Source organism: Theropithecus gelada, chromosome 14 (assembly GCF_003255815.1).
Source record: "Theropithecus gelada isolate Dixy chromosome 14, Tgel_1.0, whole genome shotgun sequence".
In the NCBI taxonomy this organism is placed as follows: domain Eukaryota; kingdom Metazoa; phylum Chordata; class Mammalia; order Primates; family Cercopithecidae; genus Theropithecus; species Theropithecus gelada.
Genome location: NC_037682.1, coordinates 18,789,504 through 18,811,273, shown reverse-complemented (window position 1 = coordinate 18,811,273; position 21,770 = coordinate 18,789,504). Strand labels below are relative to the sequence as shown.

The following is a 21,770-nucleotide window of genomic DNA, read 5'->3' as shown; positions in this document are numbered from 1 at the left end:
AAGGAAACTTCATTCACATAAGAATCTAAGCAAGTCAAATTTTATAAAAGTACATTATGAACAAAGCAAAAAAAAAATTAAAGACCTATAAATCAAAGATCATTCAACAAAATTCAAGAGTTTTTATACTTTCACAGAAGATAAACACCAAAGGAAACATTTTTCTCCAAGATGTAGGTCATACACAAAATCACGAGAGGTGAGGTGGATGATCTTCATTCTGTGAGGGTTTCACTACAGCCGCTTTCTAAAATATCTCATATAGACAGTACTTGGGGACAGGATATCAGATTAGAAGAACTGCCAAATCTGAACAAACTAGTGATCTGTCTAATTCAGATTTCCACAGCAAATTACAGCCACTTGTTCCTGAAAGAGATCTATCCATGAAAAATTTCATGGCCAAACAACAAGGAAGTCTAGGGTTGAAAAGAACTTACTACATTAAGAGTAAACGTTACTTTTCTATTTGCTTTCACTGTGCTTCTCTTTAAAGGCATATAGCATTTGCTTCTACTTTACTAAAAAGGCACCTAAATAAAGGTTTGCTTTAGTCCATAAACTATATCTTTAGCCAACATCTCAAAGTATAGACTTCAAAAGTCTATACTTAAGATAACAAGAGAAAAAGAGCTGCTTAAATACCCTGAGGAGTAGTTTTCCAACAAAAGGCCAGTACTTTTTTTTTTGCAGTGCTTTTCCACCAAAAGGCCAATTTTTAAAATGTATTTATTTATATATTTTTGAGTCTTGCTCTGTCGCCCAGGCTGTAGTGCAGTGGCGTGATCTCGGGTCACTGCAACCTCTGTCTCCCAGGTTCAAGCGATTCTCCTGCCGCAGGCTTCCGAGTAGCTGGAATTACAGGCACGCGCCACCATGCCCAGCTAATTTTTTTGTATTTTTAGTAGAGACAGGTTTCACCATGTTGGCCAGGCTGGTCTCAAACTCCCGACCTTGTGATCTGCCTGCCTCAGTCTCCCAAAGTGCTGGGATTATAGGAGTGAGCCACTGAGCCTGGCCATATTTATTTTTTAAAGAGACAAGGTCTTGCTCTCTCACCCAGGCTGAAATGCAGTGGCACAATCATAGCTCAGTGCAGCCTAGAACTTCTAGACTGAAGGAATCCTCCCTACCTCAGCTTCTTTTTTTTTTTTTTTAAGAGACGGAGTCTCGTTCTGTCACCCAGGCTGGAGTGCAGTGGCACAATCTCGGCTCACTGCAAGCTCCGCCTCCCGGGTTCTTGCCATTCTCCTGCCTCAGCCTCCCAAGTAGCTGGGACTATAGGCGCCCACCACCACACCCAGCTAATTTTTTGTATTTTTAGTGGAGATGGGATTTCACCGTGTTAGCCAGGATGGTCTCGATCTCCTGACCTTGTGATCCACCCACCTCAGCCTCCCAAAGTGCTGGGATTACAGGTGTGAGCCACCGTGCCTGGCCCTCAGCTTCTTTTTTATAGTGGCAGGGTCTCGCCATCTTGCCCAGGCTGGTCTTAAGCTCTTGGCCCCAAGTGATCCTCCTAACTCGGCCTTCCAAAGTGCTGGGATTACAGGCACGAGCCACTGCCCCCAGTTGAAAAGCCCAATTCTTAATCTGATAACAGGTCAGAAATCTCTATTCATCTTCATTAGAAAGGGATTCAGATAAAATAACTATAAAACACACTTGAAGGCTAAAATTAGTCATACTTGGGGAATGACTTTCCTTGCTCAGGTCACTTTTCTTGCTTGTTTTGGCATGCTAAGTCAAATTCTGCAGTTTCCATTTCTGTTTAAACCAGGAATCCAAACTCAATTGAGATACTCTAGTTCAGGGGTCCCTAACCCTTGGGCTGTGGAGCAGTACAGTGGCCTGTTAGGAACCAGGCACAGAGCAGGAGGTGAACAGCTCCCAAGCAAGCATTACCACCTGAGCTCTGCCTCCTGCCAGATCAGCAGAGCATTAAGGTTCTCATACGAGTGTGAACCCTACTGCGAACTGCACATGTGCGGGATGTGCACACTCCTTTTGAGGTGGAACAGTTTCATCTCAAAACCATCCCCCATCTGCAACACACAATTCTTCCGTGGAAAAACTGTCTTCCATGAAACGGGTCCCTGGTGCCAAAAAGGTTGGGGACTACTGCTCTAGTTAACAGAACTAAAACAAAGTCTTACCTTAAGGCTTTCCTCAATGTCTCTACACAGGCCACTATGATCTTGGGATTCTTATTGTCCAAGCCTTTCAAGAGCTCTTCTTGCACAGCCTCTCCTTTCTCAATCTCTATGTACATAAGACAGATCTCTATGCCCAGCTCCTTGGCTTTGGCTTTAGGTTGGTTGAATACTTTACTTACGACACCTGACACAACTTCTCCTGTGGTTCTGTAACATATTATAAAGAACAAAGACCCCATTTTAGTAGTAAGAATTGGAAAATGGTCATGGAAAGGGGGTGTACAAATACTTTTACAAATGCTAGAAATACAGTAAATGAGTCTTTAATTTTTAAATTTATGTTCAAGAATATTTTAAAAACTTATGTTAACCACAAAATTTTAAGACATGTCATAGCAGACATAGTAACAGTTTATAAATGTAGAACATTCAAACAAAAAAGTAAAGATCCCTTGATATCCCACCACCCAGAGAAAACTTCTTTCAACTTTTTGATATCCCTCCTTCCAGACCTTTCTCTAAGTGTGTGTGTATATGGACATACAAATATATTTTACAAAAGTAGGGTTACAGAATGCTTGCTTTTATTTTTATTTATTTATTTATTTATTTATTTATTTTTTTTTTTTTAAAGAGACAGGTTCAGTCGGGTGTAGCGGCTCATGCCTGTAATCTCAGCACTTTGGGAGGCTGAGACAGGCGGATCACCTGAGGTCAGGAGTTCAAGACCAGCCTGACCAAAATGGTGAAACCTCATCTCTACTAAAAATACAAAATTACCCGGGTGTGGTGGCACATGCCTGTAATCCCAGCTACTCAGGAGGCTGAGGCAGGAGAATCACTTGAACCCGGGAGGTGGAGGTTGTGGTGAGCCAAGATCGCGTCATTGCACTCCAGTCTGGGCAACAAGTGCAAAACTCTGTCTCAAAAAAAACCAAAAAAACAAAAAAACAAAAAAGAGAGAGGGTCTTGTGCCGTTACCCAGTTGGAGTGCAGTGGTGGGATTATAGCTCATTGTAACCTTAAACTCTTGGGCTCAAGCGATCTTCCTGTCTCAGCCTCCTGAGTAGCTAGGACTATAGGCACATGCCACTGCATCTGGGCAAAAAAATTTTTTAAGTCGTTTTTAACACTTTTTAGGAAAAGAGGATTTCTTCGCAGAGGGAATGGATATGTACCTTTAATAACAAAAGACTACTCTTGACTCCTTAATAAGACTTTACAATAACTTTACTGCTTTGAATCTCTTCTAAATGAAATGAAACCTATACTACTGGGAATTAGAAAAACTGAGTGGGTTGAGATTACATGCAGTATTTATCAAAAAATAGCTTCTGGTATCAGAAGAGAAATTAAAAAGTGATAGTTTTACTAATGGTAAAGGAAACCCAGTGATGCCAGTTAACCAAATTGTCGAATTAATAATGATCTTTACTGGTATAATCTTTGAAGTAAGTCAAGTATATATTTCTTGTGCAATTAAGTGTTTCAACTTTTTTTTCGTATGGAGGGTTCCTTTCAATAACCCAGAGACTAGAGTTAGGAAAATCAGGTCTATGAGGTATAGGATAGTAGGATGACTAGAAATCTGTCATTCATAGATCAACATAAACAGGCCAGGAGTCACTGAGGTTGTTTAGTAAGCATTACCTCCCCCAAGAAATAAAAATGCCTAATGAACACAGGGAGAAAGACGTGATTCTAACATCACCTAAGAACCCTTGTAAAAAATTTAGTTTTTTATAATGCCCAAATCTCTTCAGTGAAATTCTGATAATTCCTTTACTGACAATCTCTCAGTTTATTTTTGAAGTTAGTAAAGACTCTTGCTTTTAGTTTAGAATAATTCCCATACAAAAAGCTTAAAAGGAAAACCACTTGGTCATCAAACCTTAAAGTAAACCCTCAAAATATTATTTCTAATTTATTCCTCTACAGATCTCACGTACCATTTAGATTTCGGGGAATAAAGACTGAATGAAAAACAAGTATTAAGAAACTATGAGGCCGGGCGCGGTGGCTCAAGCCTGTAATCCCAGCACTTTGGGAGGCCGAGACGGGCGGATCACGAGGTCAGGAGATCGAGACCATCCTGGCTAACATGGTGAAACCCCGTCTCTACTAAAAAATACCAAAAACTAGCCGGGCGCGGTGGCGGGCGCCTGTAGTCCCAGCCACTCGGGAGGCTGAGGCAGGAGAATGGCGTAAACCCGGGAGGCGGAGCTTGCAGTGAGCTGAGATCTGGCCACCGCACTCCAGCTTGGGCGACAGAATGAGACTCGGTCTCAAAAAAAAAAAAAGAAACTATGAAAGTAAGAAAATTCATCTATTCTAAAACTGCTAATAACTAAGGACAATGATCTATAAACACACATAACTTATGTAACACCAAACAGGGGTTTTTATCAGTAAAGTTGGAAAGAAAGTACTTACTTTCCTGCTACATGGGCATTTTCAACATAAACAAGTGCAGCTTCTAATCCTTTCAATTGAACCACTGCATTGGAATCTGTGACAAATTTTTTGATCAATCCTAAAAATTTGGACCATTCTGGGCTCTTTTCATCCTTTATTTTCTGGAAGATCTTCAGGGCCTCTTCATACCCACTTAACCTTGCTTTCCACAGCTAAAAGAAAAGTATATTTTGAAACAAAACACAATTTAATGATATTATCATCTACTGTTAATTTGAGGGGGAGGGTGTGAGAGTAAAAATGAATACCCCATGTCAGGTAATGTGAACAAAGGACCCCATGACTGGAAACAAAAAAAGAGTTTAAGAAATTGGCAGTTTTCAAAAAAGATTAGCTAATAAACTTTTTACAAGTGTTTAGTGTTTATGATACTCTGCCATTCATAATAGGCCATTATAAATGAATCTCACATTGTATCTAAGTATTAGTTATTACTTCTTTATAATATTGTATTAAAGATGTGACAACTCAAACATGAGAAATCACCCTGATGAAACTGCCCCCATCTCCAAAGTATATGCTGTTTTTTGGTTCTATTTTTGTATAATCATTAGGCAGCTTTATATTACACTGTATATTAATTTCAGCCAGTAGATTTCAGACATTTTTACTGAGGTATTCTTTTTCCATTAATTTATTAAACAGATGTTTAATAAACAAAAATCAATTCAGCTCTGGCCCTTGTGGAGCTTACACTCTAGCAGGAGGGGACATTAAGCTATCATACAAATAAGTTTAAAATTAACAAAACATTAAGTACTACAAAGGAGAAGCAACTTGGTGCTATAAAAGTATACACTATAAAAGGCTTTGTCTCAGTGTTAAGAAAAATTTTCCTGAGAAACGGTAATTAAGCTGAGCCCTGAAAGACAAATAGGAACGAATCAGGAAAGAGTGGCAAAGGGGGAGAAAGAACATTCCAGAAGGAACAGTATACTCCAGGGCCCTATGGCAGCAGGGAATATGGTATTTCCCACTCCTACAAAGAAAGAGAAGGGGAGCATGGTACAAAATAAGCAGGAGAGGACTGGAAAAGGCCAGACCATGCAGGACTATGAAGGCCAAAGGAAAGATTCCACTCATTATTCTAAGATCAATGGGAAAGCAATGAAATGATTTGGGGGCAGTTAAATGAGAAGTTAGTTCGTGGGATGATCAAATTTGCATTTACTGTGTTAGGCATTAGTGAAGAATTAGATGTTTGTCCTCTACACTATTAGATCAAAGAGACAGAAGGATCAACATATGATTGAAAAACAGAAATAATTTACATGTTATTTGTCTAAATGAAAACGTAATTTGGGGCAGGTGCTATGCTCACAGAAAAAACTGTTCCTTCTAAGGAAGGAATACTGCCTAACCCACTATAAGAAGAGTTCATTAGGAAGAAGGCATTACCCATTCTGCAACATTAGAGTGAAGTATAACATAAATTAATATCATAGTTGTACATTTACTAATCAATTTAAACCAGATTTTTTTTTTAAATTGGGCAACATCTCATTCTATAAAGTAGAATGAGTGTTCCCTAAACCAGATTTAATATCTCTATTCTTTAAGTTTCAAAAACACATAATAAATGCTCAAAAAATGAAAAAAAAAAGCACCAAATCACACGAGATTGAAAAACTCTTAGCACATATTAACCACTCAAAAATTGGAAAACCTTTAAGATTTATCTATTTTGTCTGCCCCTTTCAGCGAGAAAATACATTATCTACCAAAAAAAAAGCATTATAAATAGTTACGATTCTAAATAAGTTCCAAAATTCGCCCCAAAATTTTTGTTGCAATTTAATGTACTACATACCAACAATTTCTATGCGAATTAGAATAAAAACCAACTAGCTCACTGTTAATCTGGTCTTATTTGAAGAGCTACATGTTGATTTTTGATACAGTATTCAGCCTTGGCTAATTTATTATATAGGATGAAGGAATGGTTCTGTGAAGGATATAGGGACCATGGCTCCAAATTTCTACTCTACATATGTAGAACTGTATGTATACAACTGTGTAAGTTAGTATATTTTATTCAGTATTTTTAGTAATCAACAACCAAAAATCTTGAATACTCAAATTCAAAACAAACTTTAAAAGAACTGTCAAGAACATAAAGTGGTTAACCTGAGGACTTTGAGTAGACTACATTTACAAGAAGAAATGAAATTCTAAAATCTACCAGATGGTAGATGTTTGTAGTTTTTAAAATGATTAAAAATAAAAGAAACTAGAGGTATAGTTGGGGAAAAAATAAGATAATCTGAAAGGATGCCCACCAAATAATGACATGATGTGATAAATTGTCTCTTATTAGCTTAAACTAGAAAATAAAGATTGGTAGATTCTGAGGGTAAATACTGGAATGCAGATTATATACATCAGAGAACCAAAAAATGTTGGATTTCTAAGGCCAAATTCAGAACACATCTCCAAAGAAGAGTCTCTATATAATAAAATGTTAGTAACTACTTAAGTATCAGAAGTATATTGTACTGTATATAGAAGGAGATGAAAAAACTAGCCAGTTACTAACTTTTTATAGATACCACTTACTTTTCACTTCACTAGTATCTTTTCTTGGAATTCTTTCCAGAGACTCAAAAAAATTTTTAGTTGAGCTAGAGAAACCTATTTTCAATGAGAAAAAATAACATACCTAACAAGGCTTCAGTATTTTTGAAGCTGCCAATGTTTTCACATGCTTCTAAGTAAGATGATAGTATAACTGCTGACAAAACAAGCCAATGACACTGAAATCGAATTCCAGAAGAGTCTTACCTTGTGTTCACATTTCTGATCAACTGGCAGTTTCAACCACTCACTGTCATCTCCCATTGTGCTTCCAGGTTTTCCTTAGAATTAAGAGTATTTCCTGGTCAGATAAAGGTAGAAACCTACTTAGCAATCAGGCAATCTCTTAAGACAAAAATAACTTTTCTGAGATTATTTTATCATTCATGCAATAACAAGAGTAAAAATCCCATTCTTTGGTCAGATCCCCACTTAATTCAATTAATATTAACTTTTTTTTTTTTTCAAGTCACTCAAAAGACAGGGCACGGTGGTGGCTCACGCCTGCAATCCCAGCACTTTGGGAGGCCGAGGCGGGCATATCACCTGAGGTCAGGAGTTCAAGACCAGTCTGGTCAACATGGTGAAACCCCATCTCTACTGAAAATACAAAAATTAGCTGGGTGTGGTGGTGCACACCTGCAGTCCCAGGTACTCGGGAGGCTGACACAGAAGAATCACTTGAACCTGGTAGGCAGAGGTTGCAGTGAGCCAAAATCATCCCACTGCATTCTAGCCTGGGCAAAGAGTGAGACTCCATCTCAAAAAAAATAAATAAAGTCACTCAAAAAATATAAATATAAATATATTCAAGTCTGGGCAACATGATGAAATCCTGTCTATGCTAAAAATACAAAAATCAGCCAGGTGTAGTGGTGTGTGACTGTAGTCCCAGCTACTCAGGAAGCTGAGGTGGGAGGACTGCTTGAGCCCAAGAGACAGAAGTTGCAGTGAGCTGTGATCATGCCACTACACTCCAGCATGGGCAACAGAGCAAGACCCTGTCTCAAAAAAACCAAAAATTTGTTTTTTAAAAAATGATGCTTATATATTTTCACAAATGAGAACTTCTTAGATATAAAACAAAGCTAGAATAAAACTGAATTGCTGAGCTATCTGGCCTTTTAAAAGGCCAAGAAAAAAGTTTTGGAAAAAGTCATACTTTCACCTAGAATTACTTATAGAAAATAATCAATATGGGGGCCAAGTGCAGTGGCTCACGCCTGTAATCCCAACCACTTTGAGAGGCCAAGGCGGGCAGATCACAAGGTCAGGATCGAGACCATCCTGGCTAACACAGTGAAACCCCATCTCTACTAAAAAACAAAAAATTAGTCAGGTATGATGGTGGGTGCCTGTAGTCCCAGCTACTTGGGAGGCTGAGGCAGGAGAATGGCTTGAACCTGGAAGATGGAGCTTGCAGTGAGCTGAGATCGCACCACTGCACTTCAGCCTGGGTGACAGACTCCATCTCAACAAAATAAATAAACAAGTAAATAAAAGAAAACAAAGAAAATAATCAATATGTAAAAGTGTTGATGCTGCCAAGCTCCTTCATTCTGGCAAACATGACTAGTCAATGTTTACATAAACGACTACAAAATTAAATCCCTGAATGAACCTTTATACGTATTCTTTATGTAAACCATTTTTTTTTTTTTTTAGTGAGGCTTACAGTCAACATCCTTTTAATAACTTTATGCTACCTATCTTCTTTTTTTTGAGACAGCATCTCACTCTGTCGTCCAGGCTGGAGTGGAGGGAACACGATCTTAGCTCACTGCAACCTCCACCTCCTGGGCTCAAGCGATCCTTACACCTCTGCCTCCCGAGTAGCTCGGAGTTGCTGGGACTGCAGGTATGCACCACTATGCTCAGCTAATTTTGAAATTTGTTGTAGAGACAAGGTCTCGTTATATTGCCCAGACTGGTCTCGAACTCTTGGGCTCAAGTGATCCCACTGATTGTGAGCCACCACAACCACCCCTATGCTATCTATCTAGACAACACCTTTTTCTTATTATAAAACTAATGTGTGTTAACTGCAGAAAATTTACTAACACAATTTCACCGCCACCTAATAACCATGATGAACACTAAATTATGTATCCACTTGACTCCTTCCAGTTTTTTTTCAATACACATGTAATATATAAATTATATGAAAAAGATAGGCATAATCCTCTTATAACATTTTTCTTATATGATCACAAACATTTTCCCAGATTTGAGACTACGATGTTTAAAGTCTACATAGTATTCCATTTTATGAATGTACCATAATTACCAACCCTACCATTGGACATTTGTTTCCAATTTTTCTTTTTCATTTTTGAGACAGGGTCTCACTCTGTCACCCAGGCTAGAGTGCAGTGGTGTGATCACAGCTCACTGCAACCTTAACGTCCTGGGCTCAAGTGATCCTCCCAACCTCCGCCTCCAGGTTCAAGTGATTCTTTCGCTTTAGTCTCCCGAGTAGCTGGGACTACAGGCGCGTGTCACCATGCCCAACTAATTTTTCAGTTTTTTGTAGAGATGGGGTCTCACTATGTTGCCAAGCTGGCCAATTTTTCAATATTAAAAATAACATAGAAGAGGTCCTCCTTAATTCTCCATCCCTAGTTCTGGCCTGACACAAAATATGTTTTCAGTAAATATTTGTTTACTGAATATATACTCTGATATTATCTATTCCGAATCAGGCACTGTGCAAAGTACTTTTAAAACATGCTAATTCACTTTGTACTAACATCAACTACATGAAAGAAATATATTCTCATTTTACACTAGATTCATAAAGATCAAGTAACCTGCGAAAACAACAAAACTGGTAAGTAATGAAATTAAACTAAGATGCAGTCTATGCTTCTTCCTTTACATCTTCTTCCCTCCCATCGCAAAGAAGAAAATATCCCAGAGAAAGATGGAATTGTAAAAGTTTATTAGGATATGTGGAACTTTCACTAAGACTCTTCTTCAAAACCCCTAGGATTGCCATGAAACAGCAGCAGCGTAATTTAAAGGAGTCGAGAGAATCTGCAGGAACTCAAATACAGCAATGATGGGAGACAGAATAGTTTAACAGTCTGGAAACCTGTATGGCGTTATCAGATACACATGCCCTACAACCCAGCAACTCTATTCCTAGATGTATAGCCTAGAAGCTGATGCAAATTACACCAGAAAACCTATATAGCGATAGTCAGAACAATGTTGTTCGTAATAGTCAAAAGCTGGAAACAGTTCACATGTTCATCAAAATGTGCTTTTCAAACTCAGGACCAGTCTTCCCCCACCACTCCCACCAACTGAATACTGGATGTCTGTAAAATACAATAAAAATTATTATATCTGTGCATTTTTAAAGTTGAATGCCAAATGGTCTAGCTGCTGTGTAAAACCATTTGGAAGTTTCTCAAAAAATTAGAGTATCATATAGGGATGAGCAGACTGATCTGGATTTTATAAACAGATATAAGAAGCCAAGTTTTTGGTACACAATAGAGTTTGATGCCTAAAGAGCAAATAAAATTGCCAACAAAGAGAAGCATTAATAAGATTAATTTGAACTATATATAATGCTTGCTGTGGTTTATCTGATCTAGTCCCTACTAAAGACACATATTCAGAAATTTCAATTATTCAGAGCTCTCAGATTTTTATCCCAGTCTAAAACAGAGGCAAAGACAAGGAGGCCAGCTAAAATAAGTATGTTTTACAGAAATATTATAATCATATACCGCTGATCTAAAAATGTCTACCTAAGAGCTCAAATACCATATAGTCCATGTTATCGCTGAAAAGGTTTAGGTGTAATTGTTTATTTGTAGACTAGAGGTTAAGAAATGTTTTCAAGGTTATACATGAAGGCAGAACTCAGAATAAATTCCAAATTGTCTGATTTTTCAGTTTAGTGTTCAAATAAATAACAAATTTCCTATTAAATATGCACTATATCCCATCATAAAAGAGACCCCAAAATCTGTGCATTTTCTCATTAACCAACCAGTTAAAAGTAAGGGACAGAGAGATTAAGTCATGAGTAATATTAGAGCTGGGCCTAGAACCTATGTCTCCTACTTCTCAGTCTATCTCTTCCCTACAACCCATGGGCCCAAATGTGGTGTCTTTTTAGTTTAAATTCCTGTATTTTGACAATCTATAAGAGTAATTACAGAGCTACTGTACAGATTATTTTCTCTTCTACTTAGAAAAAAACCACTGGCAGTACGACTATTTTATGGCAAATTCGCAAGCTCTTGACCTACAAAAGCTCTTCACTATCACAATACAAGAGATCTGAATTTGATTACCATTCCTGGACTCTCACTTCTGGCTAAGGAGATGCTATTGCAGAAGCACAGAATTATGTGAACAGAAGTTTGAGAAAAACTTCTGCTGCATCAAAAAGCAACCTATTTGAATGACCACTGAGTGTGATGATAGGCTCATAAAAAAAAAAATTGTTAAAAAAAAAAAAAAGCAGTGCATACACATGCCCAGAAATCTACTCAAACCATGTCTAGGAAGGACAACTGGATTAAAGAAACATAACAACTATGTAACTGTCATAGAAAACTTAAGATTTTTATTACTTAACCAAAATCTGACAAAATCCCATCTCTGAGTAGCAGGTGGCAAAAATGACAAGACTTTCCCTCAAATTAAAAAAACCTCACTGTCTCCAGGTATTTCCCATTAACAAGGACAAGTGTTATCCTCTTGCTGGAGTATTCTGCATTACCAGGCGACCAGAAATCTGAACTGTTTTCTAGCAGATTATTTCAAACTTTGGTGTGTTTGCTTTCCTAATCTTGGGATGGTGGTGTCCCACAAATTCCTTTAGAGACAGAGAGGGGTAAAGAGCTGTCTCTTTCACACGGTGCTCTTCGTATCAGGAGGAAAAAAGGTTAACTGGACTCTTCCTAAGAGATGACCACTGTCAACATATCCAAAAGGGGTATGGGATACCACCAATACAGGCCTCTGGAGAGACAGAAAGCTAAACCTGCTGTGAATTAGGACAACGTGGAGTTGCTGCTCGACTGTACCAAGGTAGATGAAAACCTAATGCTTACTCATCCCAAAGCTACCAAGGTCTTCAAATACCGGAGTAAGGATCCAAGGCCCAGAGCAAGAGATTCAGCTCCACCCATTCAGCTCAAATGGGTTATACTCTGGTAAAAGCAAACCTCTCCTCACCCCAAGTAAGAACCAGGCGGGGGCAAAGCCAGGTCGTGGGCACTGCTCACCCACTGCATACCCAAACAAGCACCCTACGGCTGCTGTCACCACCCAGAAGTAGAGCAGATGCCCTGGCTTTAGCTCACTGCAGCCGGCATTGTTTATGCTCTTTCGCCGTCTTAGCCTCTGATAGGCCAGGAAAGTCCCCAGTACTGTCCACCAGGACTTGCAGCACGGTCTCGGGATGCTTGTCCCTTGCCCGTGGTTTGACACTTACGCTCCCCGGGCAGGGAGAGGTCAGGGGACCTAAGGTCCGAGCAGGATCAGCAGGAATACCCGGCAGGCTGTGGCGGCGGCGGCGGCGGCAGCAGCATTGGTGCTGCAGACCGCTGGGAAACGCCTCCTCCGAGGGCGGGGCCCGGAGCGCCACTGCCAGAGTGCCCGCCCCACCCTCAGTTCCTCTCTTCGCACACACTGAAAGCTTAAAGGGGCCGCAGTGTATCTTCGCCCAGAGGTTTGCAGGCCTCAGGAGCTGCTTCCAGGTCATAGGCTTTCCAAGGCAAGAGGCAAATGATGGACCAACTAGGAAGACTACTGCGGTTCGGTGGACCTCTTTTTTTGGTGGTATTACACATAATATTCCAGAAACAAAGGAGATGACCAGTTCTCACTGTTACAATCCTAATCCCTCCTCCAAGGGTGAAAAAAATTACTGCAGGTAACAGCCAAAGCATCAAGGTAAATACATAGCCCCTCATTATATGTAAGCTGCTTACTTCATTAAACTCCTTTGGACTCGAGCAGTTCTTCAAATGGCAACTCAAAGGCCCGGAAAAGAACCTAGAATGCTCCACCTCACCTTTTCACAGAATTCCTTCTTTACAAAACTGGAGGAGGAATCCTGGACAATGATACAAGATGAGCAGGAAGGTAACAGAAGGTAAAATAGAAAAATACCAGCCTGGGCAACAAAGTGAGACCCCTCTCTACAAATAAAAAATTAGCTGGGCATGGTGGTACAAGCCTGTAGTCCCAGCTACTGCGGAGGCTGAGGTGGGAGGATCCCGAGCCCAGGACTAGGCTGCAGTGAGCCAGACTGCACCACAACACTCCACCCAGAACAACCAAGTGAAACCTTACCTCCATAAAAGAAAAAAAAGAAAAATAACCTTCCCCTTCTCGTGTGTAAAATATGATCTTTCAAAAATTGTCCTAAAAGTCAATGTAAATAAATGTACAAGTCTATGTAAGTAATCTTGCATGCCAATACAATTGTAATGTGCAGTCACCTAATTTAATATGAGGAGTTCTTAAGAAAATTGTAGTAGAAACAGCATTAATATTTCAAGGAGTTACGTCCTAGTCTCTGAGATCTCCAAAGGTTAGCAACTAGTTTTAATTTTCTTTTTGGAGGAAGAGTTTGTCCTGAATCCTAGTTTACAAGGTTTGACTGCATTTTGTGTCTCCCATCATACCAACAGAAAAGATATGTGCTTTTTAAGTCCGTATTACTCTACCTAATTTAGATGAATCAACACACCTCCTTAAAGCCTTAGGCCATCATCAGATCAGTACAGGAATCAATGTAGTAAGCTTAAAGACCATTTGTAAGAAACCCAATTTCTCCTATCCCCAACAGGAGTAAAGCAGAAATTTAAGAATCCAAAGAACGGTAATGAATATTGCTCCACCAGAGAACAGACTCAGGTTACTCTTATTCTGAAGGTTTTAGAGAACCCTAAGTTAAAGTTGCCAAGTACTGTTTCCTTACTTGGGTGGGGGCGGGGTAGATAAATAAATAAAGTTGCCAAGTAAAAAACTGATTCAGATTAAAATAGTCTGATTTTTGAACTGCCAAGACAATCTCATTCTAAAATGCATTTAACTGTAAAGAATACCTCTGAATTAGGTAATTAAGATCTTCCTTCATTATATTCCCATCAAGCTTAACGCTATTCTGAGAGTAATGGTTTGCAGATCAGCCTTTCTCATCAGATTGTGAGTGCCTCAAGGGCAAGGGCTGGAATGTATCTTAATTATCTTTTTCTCCCAATGTGTGATACAAAATAAGTACCCAACAAATATTCACCACAAGAGGTATGACCAACATTTTCTGTTAGGTAGCATTCTAGTGACATAGGACTTCAGTTAACCACAATAAACATAGTACAATGAGTGTATGTGTACATGCACACACAAATGGATAATACCCTATGCTGTGCTTATGAGTGAATTAAACATTTTAAAAATTAGAGGAAAAAAATCTACTAACAGTCACAAAAAAAGCCAAATACTGTATGATCCCACTTTTATGAGGTATGCAAATTCATAAATTCATAGAACCAGAAAGTAGAATGGTAGTAACCAAAGATAGGGTAGGGGTGTGCCTCAGGAGGGGGATAGGAGAAATATTTAGATACAGAGTTTCACATTAGCAAGATGAGAAAGTTCTGGAGATCTGTTTCATAACAATCTGAATATACTTAACACTATTGAACTGTACACTTAAAAATGGTTAAGACGGTAAATTTTACACTATTGTTTTTATACCATACACAAAAAATGAGACATTCATCGATACAAAAATTGCTTTGCAAATATTTAAAGAAAACAAAAGATGATATGGAAGACAGAAGTAACTATATAAATACAGCTGACCCTTTAATAACATGGATTTGAACCGCACAGGTTGACTTGCATGTGAATTTTTTTCTGCCCGTCACCCCTAATTCAGCAGGACCAACCCCTCCTCTTCCTCAGCCTATTCAACATGAGGATGATGACAAGGATGAAGACCTTTATGATGATCCACTTCCATTTAATGAATAGTAAATATATTTTCTATTTACTGGGCAATAAGTGAAACCCTGTCTCTAAAAATAAAAATAAAAAATTATCTGGGCATGGTGGCGCACGCCTGTTAGTCCCAGCTACTCGGGAGGCTGAGGTGGAAGGACTGCCTAAGCCGAGGAAGAGTGAGTCAAGAGGGGACCACAGCACTCCACCCTGAACAATGAAGCGAGAAAAAATATTTTTTCTTCCTTCTGATTTTCTTAACATCTTCTTTTCTCTAGCTTACTTTACTGTAAGAATACAATATGTAATACATATAACATACAAAATATGTGTTAAACAACTGTTTATGTTATCAATAAGGCTTTTGGTCAACAGTAGGCTATTAGTAAAGTTTTGGGGGAATCTAAAGTTATATGTGAAGTTCCCACTGCACAGGGGGATCCCTAACCTTGGCATTGCTCAAGGGTCAAATGTGCCAATGTGGAAGAAATCCATTAAGTTTTAAGAAGAAATTTGCAAGACAGTATATGAAGTCTAATTCCTTTTTTGCGTGTGTGTGTGTATATGTGTGTGTGTGTGTGTATATATATGTCTCACATACACATTTACATATGCATTTGTGTAAGCTAATAATGACCCCCAAAGAGATCAAGTTGTAATCCCTGGAACTTGTAAATGTTACTTTATTTGGAAAAAGGGTCTTTGCAGATGTGATTAAATTAAGGATCTTGAGATGGGGGATTACCCTGGATTATCTGGATAGGTCCTAAAGGCAATCACATATATCATTATGGGCAAGACAGAAGGAGATTTGACACAATGGAGAAAGTGATATGAAGAGGGAGCAGAGAAAGATTAGAACAGAGTACAGTAAGATGGCCACAGGCCTAGGAGTGCCAGCAGCCACCAGAAACTGGAAGAGGTAAGGAACCGATTCTTTCCTAGGGCCTCTGGAGGGAGTGTGGTCCCGCTGACTGATACCTTGATGTAGGTCCATAAGACTCATTTTGGATTTCTGGCCTCCATACTTTGAGAGAACAAATCCTGTTGCTTTAAGCCACCAAGTTTGTGGTCATTTGTTACAGCAGCCATAGAAAACTAGGACAACATTGTACATATTTGAATGCACATAAACATTTTCTGGAAGGATCTGTAGAAAATTGTTAACCATGGCTACTTCTGAGAGTGTGTCTAAGGGTTAAGCAAAGAAATTTTTTGAAAAAACTTTTACTTTTAACTTTAATACCCATCCATGCCTTCTGATTTTTAATGAGCTTCAGCATCTTTTATAATAATTTAATTTATTTATTTATTTATTTTTTTTTGAGACGGAGTCTCGCTCTGTCGCCCAAGCTGGAGTGCAGTGGCCAGATCTCAGCTCACTGCAAGCTCCGCCTCCCGGGTTTACACCATTCTCCTGCCTCGGCCTCCCGAGTAGCTGGGACTACAGGCACCCGCCACGTCGCCCGGCTAGTTTTTTTGTACTTTTTAGTAGAGACGGGGTTTCACCGTGTTAGCCAGGATGGTCTCGATCTTCTGACCTCGTGATCCGCCCGTCTCGGCCTCCCAAAGTGCTGGGATTACAGGCTTGAGCCACCGCGCCCGGCCAATAATTTTATATTTTTTATATTATTAAATTGTTTTCATTTACTTTTTCTTTATTTAACTCCCACTTAGATGATAAATAATGCTTTTTAAAGCTTTAAAACTTTAAAATTCCCACTTAGAGCCTTGAAGCTGGATCATCTGCCTATACTCATCCCATAGGCTACACTTCACTTTCACTCTTAACATTTTTCTTGTGTGCATATCTCCTTTGAAAGAAGGAACTCAGTCTTATTCATTATCCCAGCATTGAGCATAGTGCTTTGTACTCTAGTGTAAAATTTCTAAAATGGCACCATTTCATCAAGTCACAGAAGTCTTTTTGTTTTTTGAGACAGGGTATTGCTCCATTGCCTAGGCTGGAGTATGGTGGTGCAATCACTGCTCACTCTAGTCTCAACCTCCCAACCTCAAGTGAGCCTCCTGCCTCAGCCTCCTGAGTAGCTAGGACTACTGGGGCATGTACCACCACATCTGTCTAATTTTTAAATTTTTTTGTAGAGACAGGGTCTCACTATGTGGCCCAGGCTGGTCTCGAAGTCCCAGGCTCAAGCAATCCTCCTGCCTCAGCCTCCCAAAGAGTTGATATTACAGGCATGAACCACCCAGCCAGAAGTCTTAAATATACAATAATTGTATCTTTTTTTTTTTTGAGACAGGGTCTTGCTTTGTTACTGAGGCTAGCATGCAGTAGCACGAACATGGCTCACTGCAGCCTCGACTTCCTGGGCTCTGGCAATCCTTCTGCCTCAGCACCTCACATGTCTGGGACCACAGGTATGTGCCATCATGCCCAGCTAACTTTCTTACTTTTTGTAGAGATGGGGTCTCACCATCTTGCCCAGGCTGGTTTTGAACTCCTGGACTCAACTGAACTGCCTGCCTCAGCTTCCCAAAGTGCTGGGATTACAGGCATGAGCCACCACGCCTGGTCTTATAAAGAAAATTTTGTAGGCCGGGCGCGGTGGCTCAAGCCTGTAATCCCAGCACTTTGGGAGGCCGAGACGGGCGGATCACAAGGTCAGGAGATCGAGACCATCCTGGCTAATTCGATGAAACCCCGTCTCTACTAAAAAATACAAAAAACTAGCTGGGCGTGGTGGCGGGCGCCTCTAGTCCCAGCTACTCGGGAGGCTGAGGCAGGAGAATGGCATAAACCCAGGAGGCGGAGCTTGCAGTGAGCTGAGATCTGGCCACTGCACTCCAGCCTGGGCGACAGAGCGAGACTCCGTCTCAAAAAAAAAAAAAAAAAAGAAAATTTTGTAGAATGTGTATTTCAAATGTGTTGAGAAAACAAGATATATTTAATAAAATTCCAAAGTAAACCCTTTTCAAAGTGAAAAGAAATCACTCAGTAATATTATTTTGAAATTTTCCAAGATTTTTGCCACTGTTTTCCTAGTTACTTTTTTATTATAAGATCCGCTAAAGAGGGTAATTTCATTTTTAGAATCTTTCACTTTGGCAAAGCCATGGCAGTAGAACAGTTGCTTGAAGGAAATCTTACTGCAGAAAGCTCTACTCTAGATTAAATTTAGTGTAAACCTGGAGTCATGTTGAGCTCTGGAGGTAGACAGATTGAGTTGTAAACTTTGCTGTGCCACAAACCAGCTGATCCTCAGTTTTATCAATCATCATAACAATACCATCTTTACGTTGCTCCCTATTTAAGACACACTTCTTGAACATATATTATGTGCCAGGCACTATCCTAAGCACTTCACATGTATTTACTCATTTAATCCTTAAAACCCTTAAGTTGATATTATTATCCCTATTTAATAATAAGGCAATTGAGGCAAAGAGGGTAACTTGCCTAACATGACTCAACTAATCATTGTTGTAAAGATTAAATGTTATACATGTTGGCCGGGCGAGGTGGCTCAAGCCTGTAATCCCAGCACTTTGGGAGGCTGAGGTCGGCGGATCACGAGGTCAGGAGATCGAGACCATCCTGGCTAACACAGTGAAACCGCGTCTCTACTAAAAATATGAAAAAAAAATTAGCCAGGTGTGGTGGCGGGCGCCTGTAGTCCCAGTTACTCGGGAGGCTGAGGCAGGAGAATGGCGTGAACCTGGGAGGCGGAGCTTGCAGTGAGCAGAGATCACGCCACTGCACTCCAGCCTGGGCGACAGAGTGAGACTCCGTCTCAAAAAAAAAAAAAAGAATTTCAAATAAATTAGGTAGGTACTCCACCCTAAGATCAAGGAACTCCCCATTCCTTAAGTGTGGGCTACAAACAGTGACTTCCCTTCAAAGAATACAGTATAGAAAAGGAGGGGAAAAAAGTAAATTCACACTGTAGAAACCTCACAAACATTATTTCAGGTCAATATGAACAGTCAAGGTCAATACTAACAGTCATAAATCATGTTGATAGCATGTACCCTTGATATGATGTGATGAAATGGCACTTTAACTCTGTGGTCTTCCTTCCTAAAACCCGTAACTCCAGTCTAATGAGAAAAACATCAGACAAATTCCAGTAAAAGGACATCTTAAAATGTATTTGACTAGTACCTCTCAAAACAGATTAAAAATTTTTTTTTTAATTCAGATCTATAATTTTTCTAGCTTTCTTAGTTGAAGCCTTTCTGAACTAGTCTAAAATAAAGTTAATTTTGAGACTAATTGAGACTGTTGAGATACTGCTTATACCCAAAGACACAGGAACAAACCTGGTGCAGCAGCCCATACCAGTAATCCCAGCACTTTGGGAGGCTGGAGCGAGAGGATTGTTTGAGGCCAGGAGTTCAACACCAGCTTAGGCAACATACTGAGACTGTGTCTCCACAAAAAGAAAAAATTGAGGGCCGGACACGGTGGCTCATGCCTGTAATCCCAGCACTTTAGCACTTTGGGAGGCCGCGGCAGGCAGATCACTTTAGTCCAAGAGTTCAAGACCATCCTGGGCAACATAGTGATACCTTGCCTCTATAAAAAAAAAAAAAAAATTAGCTGGGCGTGATGGCACTCGCCTGTAGTCCCAGTCACTAGAGGATGAGGTGAGAGGATCCCTTGAGCCTGGGAGGCGAAGGCTGCAGTAAGCAGAGATGGGGCCACCACACTCCAGCCTGGGAGACAGAGTGAAACCCCATCTCAAAAAAAAAAAAAAAAAAAAAAAATAGCTGAGCCACCCTTGCCACAGTATTTTTTTTTTTTTTAGAATATAAAAATAAAAATAAAAAAATAAAGACACAGAAACACAGCCAACTGGTTAGTCAGATACTGTTTTGGTCACTTTGTCGTACAAAGAAGATGATGTCAGTTTTGGCCAATTTTGTTCAACAAATATTTTTGACCACCTAGTTTGTTGCAGGCATTGTTAAAGCCACTGAGGTAACCTCGCAGGAAAAAAAAAAAAAATCTATGCTGTGCTTTCATTTCTACGAGAAAATCTAACAATATATAGACAAACAATAAACAATTACATAACAATATATGCCATGAAGTAAATAAGGAAAAGTGAAGTAAAAGTGACCAAGAGGGCTCTTCTAATTAAGAGCTCAGAAAAGTATCTCTTTTATTTATTTATTTATTTATTTATTTATTTATTTTTTTTGAGACGGAGTCTCGCTCTGCCGCCCAGGCTGGAGTGCAATGGCCGGATCTCAGCTCACTGCAAGCTCCGCCTCCCGGGTTCACGCCATTCTCCTGCCTCAGCCTCCCAAGTAGCTGGGACTACAGGCACCCGCCATCACGCCCGGCTAGTTTTTTTTTTGTATTTTTTAGTAGAGACGGGGTTTCACCGTGTTAGCCAGGATGGTCTCGATCTCCTGACCTCGTGATCCACCCGTCTCGGCCTCCCAAAGTGCTGGGATTACAGGCTTGAGCCACCGCGCCCGGCCAGAAAAGTATCTCTTTAAGGAAATGACATTTAAGTTGAGGCCTGAGAGTGCCCGTAATATAGGCTGGGGGTAGGGGTAGAGTGAAGTGGGAAGTTCCAGAACAGAATACAAAGACAGAAAAGAATAAGCATAATGTGTTGGAGTTACATACATCAAGTAGGTAGAGTAACTGCCCTGATAGAAATGACCTAAGTAATGTATTCTAAACTCCAGAGGCAAGAATAGGAAAATCATTTAAAAACCTTAAAACTCTCCAACATTAACTACCAAGAATCCATCACTCCTAATTAGATTAAGAACTCAATTTTTATGCATCCCTTTAGCTACCTCCTGCCACCACTGTCACAGTTGTCCATCTCCCATATGGTAAATGCTATTCTGCATTGCCCCATCTTCCCTCTAAAAACTATCATGCTGGTCATTCATATTTCATTGCATCTCTGGTAGAAGTACTTTTTTAAAGGGGCTGGGGGAATTCTACCCAGAAATTGCTCTTGCATTCTCCTACAGATCCCTACTTCACGTAGTACAACCATAGGTTAAGAGCAAAGGCCCTAGAGATAGACTAACCTGGGTTCAAATTCAGGTTTCATCACTTAGTTCTATGATTTTGAGCAAGTTGCACAGCCTTTTAAAGACTCAGTTTCCTCATCTGTAAAACATTATGAGGATAAAAAAAGATAAAATATAGCTGGGCATGGTGGCTCATGCTTGTAATCCCAGCACTTTGGGAGGGTGAGGAGGGCAGATTGCTTAAGCCTAGGAGTTTGAGAACAGCCTGGGTAACATGGCAAAACCCTGTCTCTACAAAAAATACAAAAATTAGCTGGATGTAGTGGCATGTGCCTGTAGTCCTAGCTACTTGGGAGGCTGAGGTGGGAGGATCGATTGAGCCCAGGTTGAGGCTACAGTGAGCCATGATTACACCACTACACTCCAGCCTGGGTGACAGAGCGAGACCCTGTCTCAAAAAATAAATAAATAAAATAAAATAAAATGTGGAACCCAGTAGGCATTCAATACATGTTAGCTACTGCTAGTAAAATTATTTGGGCATGTATTTTATTCAAGGACCAGAGCTGAGCCCAGAGGGATTACAGAAACTATAATTTGCTACAGTAAATTGTTTGA

General features: G+C 39.8%; 1 protein-coding gene across 3 annotated transcripts in view; it reads right to left on the bottom strand.

Annotated features, from left to right (window-relative positions):
* CKAP5 (cytoskeleton associated protein 5) overlaps positions 1-21,770 on the bottom strand; it is a 101,791-nt gene that overhangs the window by 73,978 nt on the left and 6,043 nt on the right. For 2 of the 3 annotated variants that reach the window (XM_025355907.1, XM_025355908.1), the window contains exons 2-4: positions 7,413-7,506; positions 4,590-4,783; positions 2,157-2,363 (exon numbers count right to left, since the gene is read on the bottom strand). In XM_025355907.1, coding sequence (XP_025211692.1) covers positions 2,157-2,363; positions 4,590-4,783; positions 7,413-7,469 — 458 coding nt within the window. In that variant the 5' untranslated portion in view covers positions 7,470-7,506. Of the gene's footprint in view, positions 1-2,156; positions 2,364-4,589; positions 4,784-7,412; positions 7,507-12,666; positions 12,797-21,770 lie in introns of those variants that run through there. The other variant, XM_025355906.1, reaches the window with a different exon arrangement.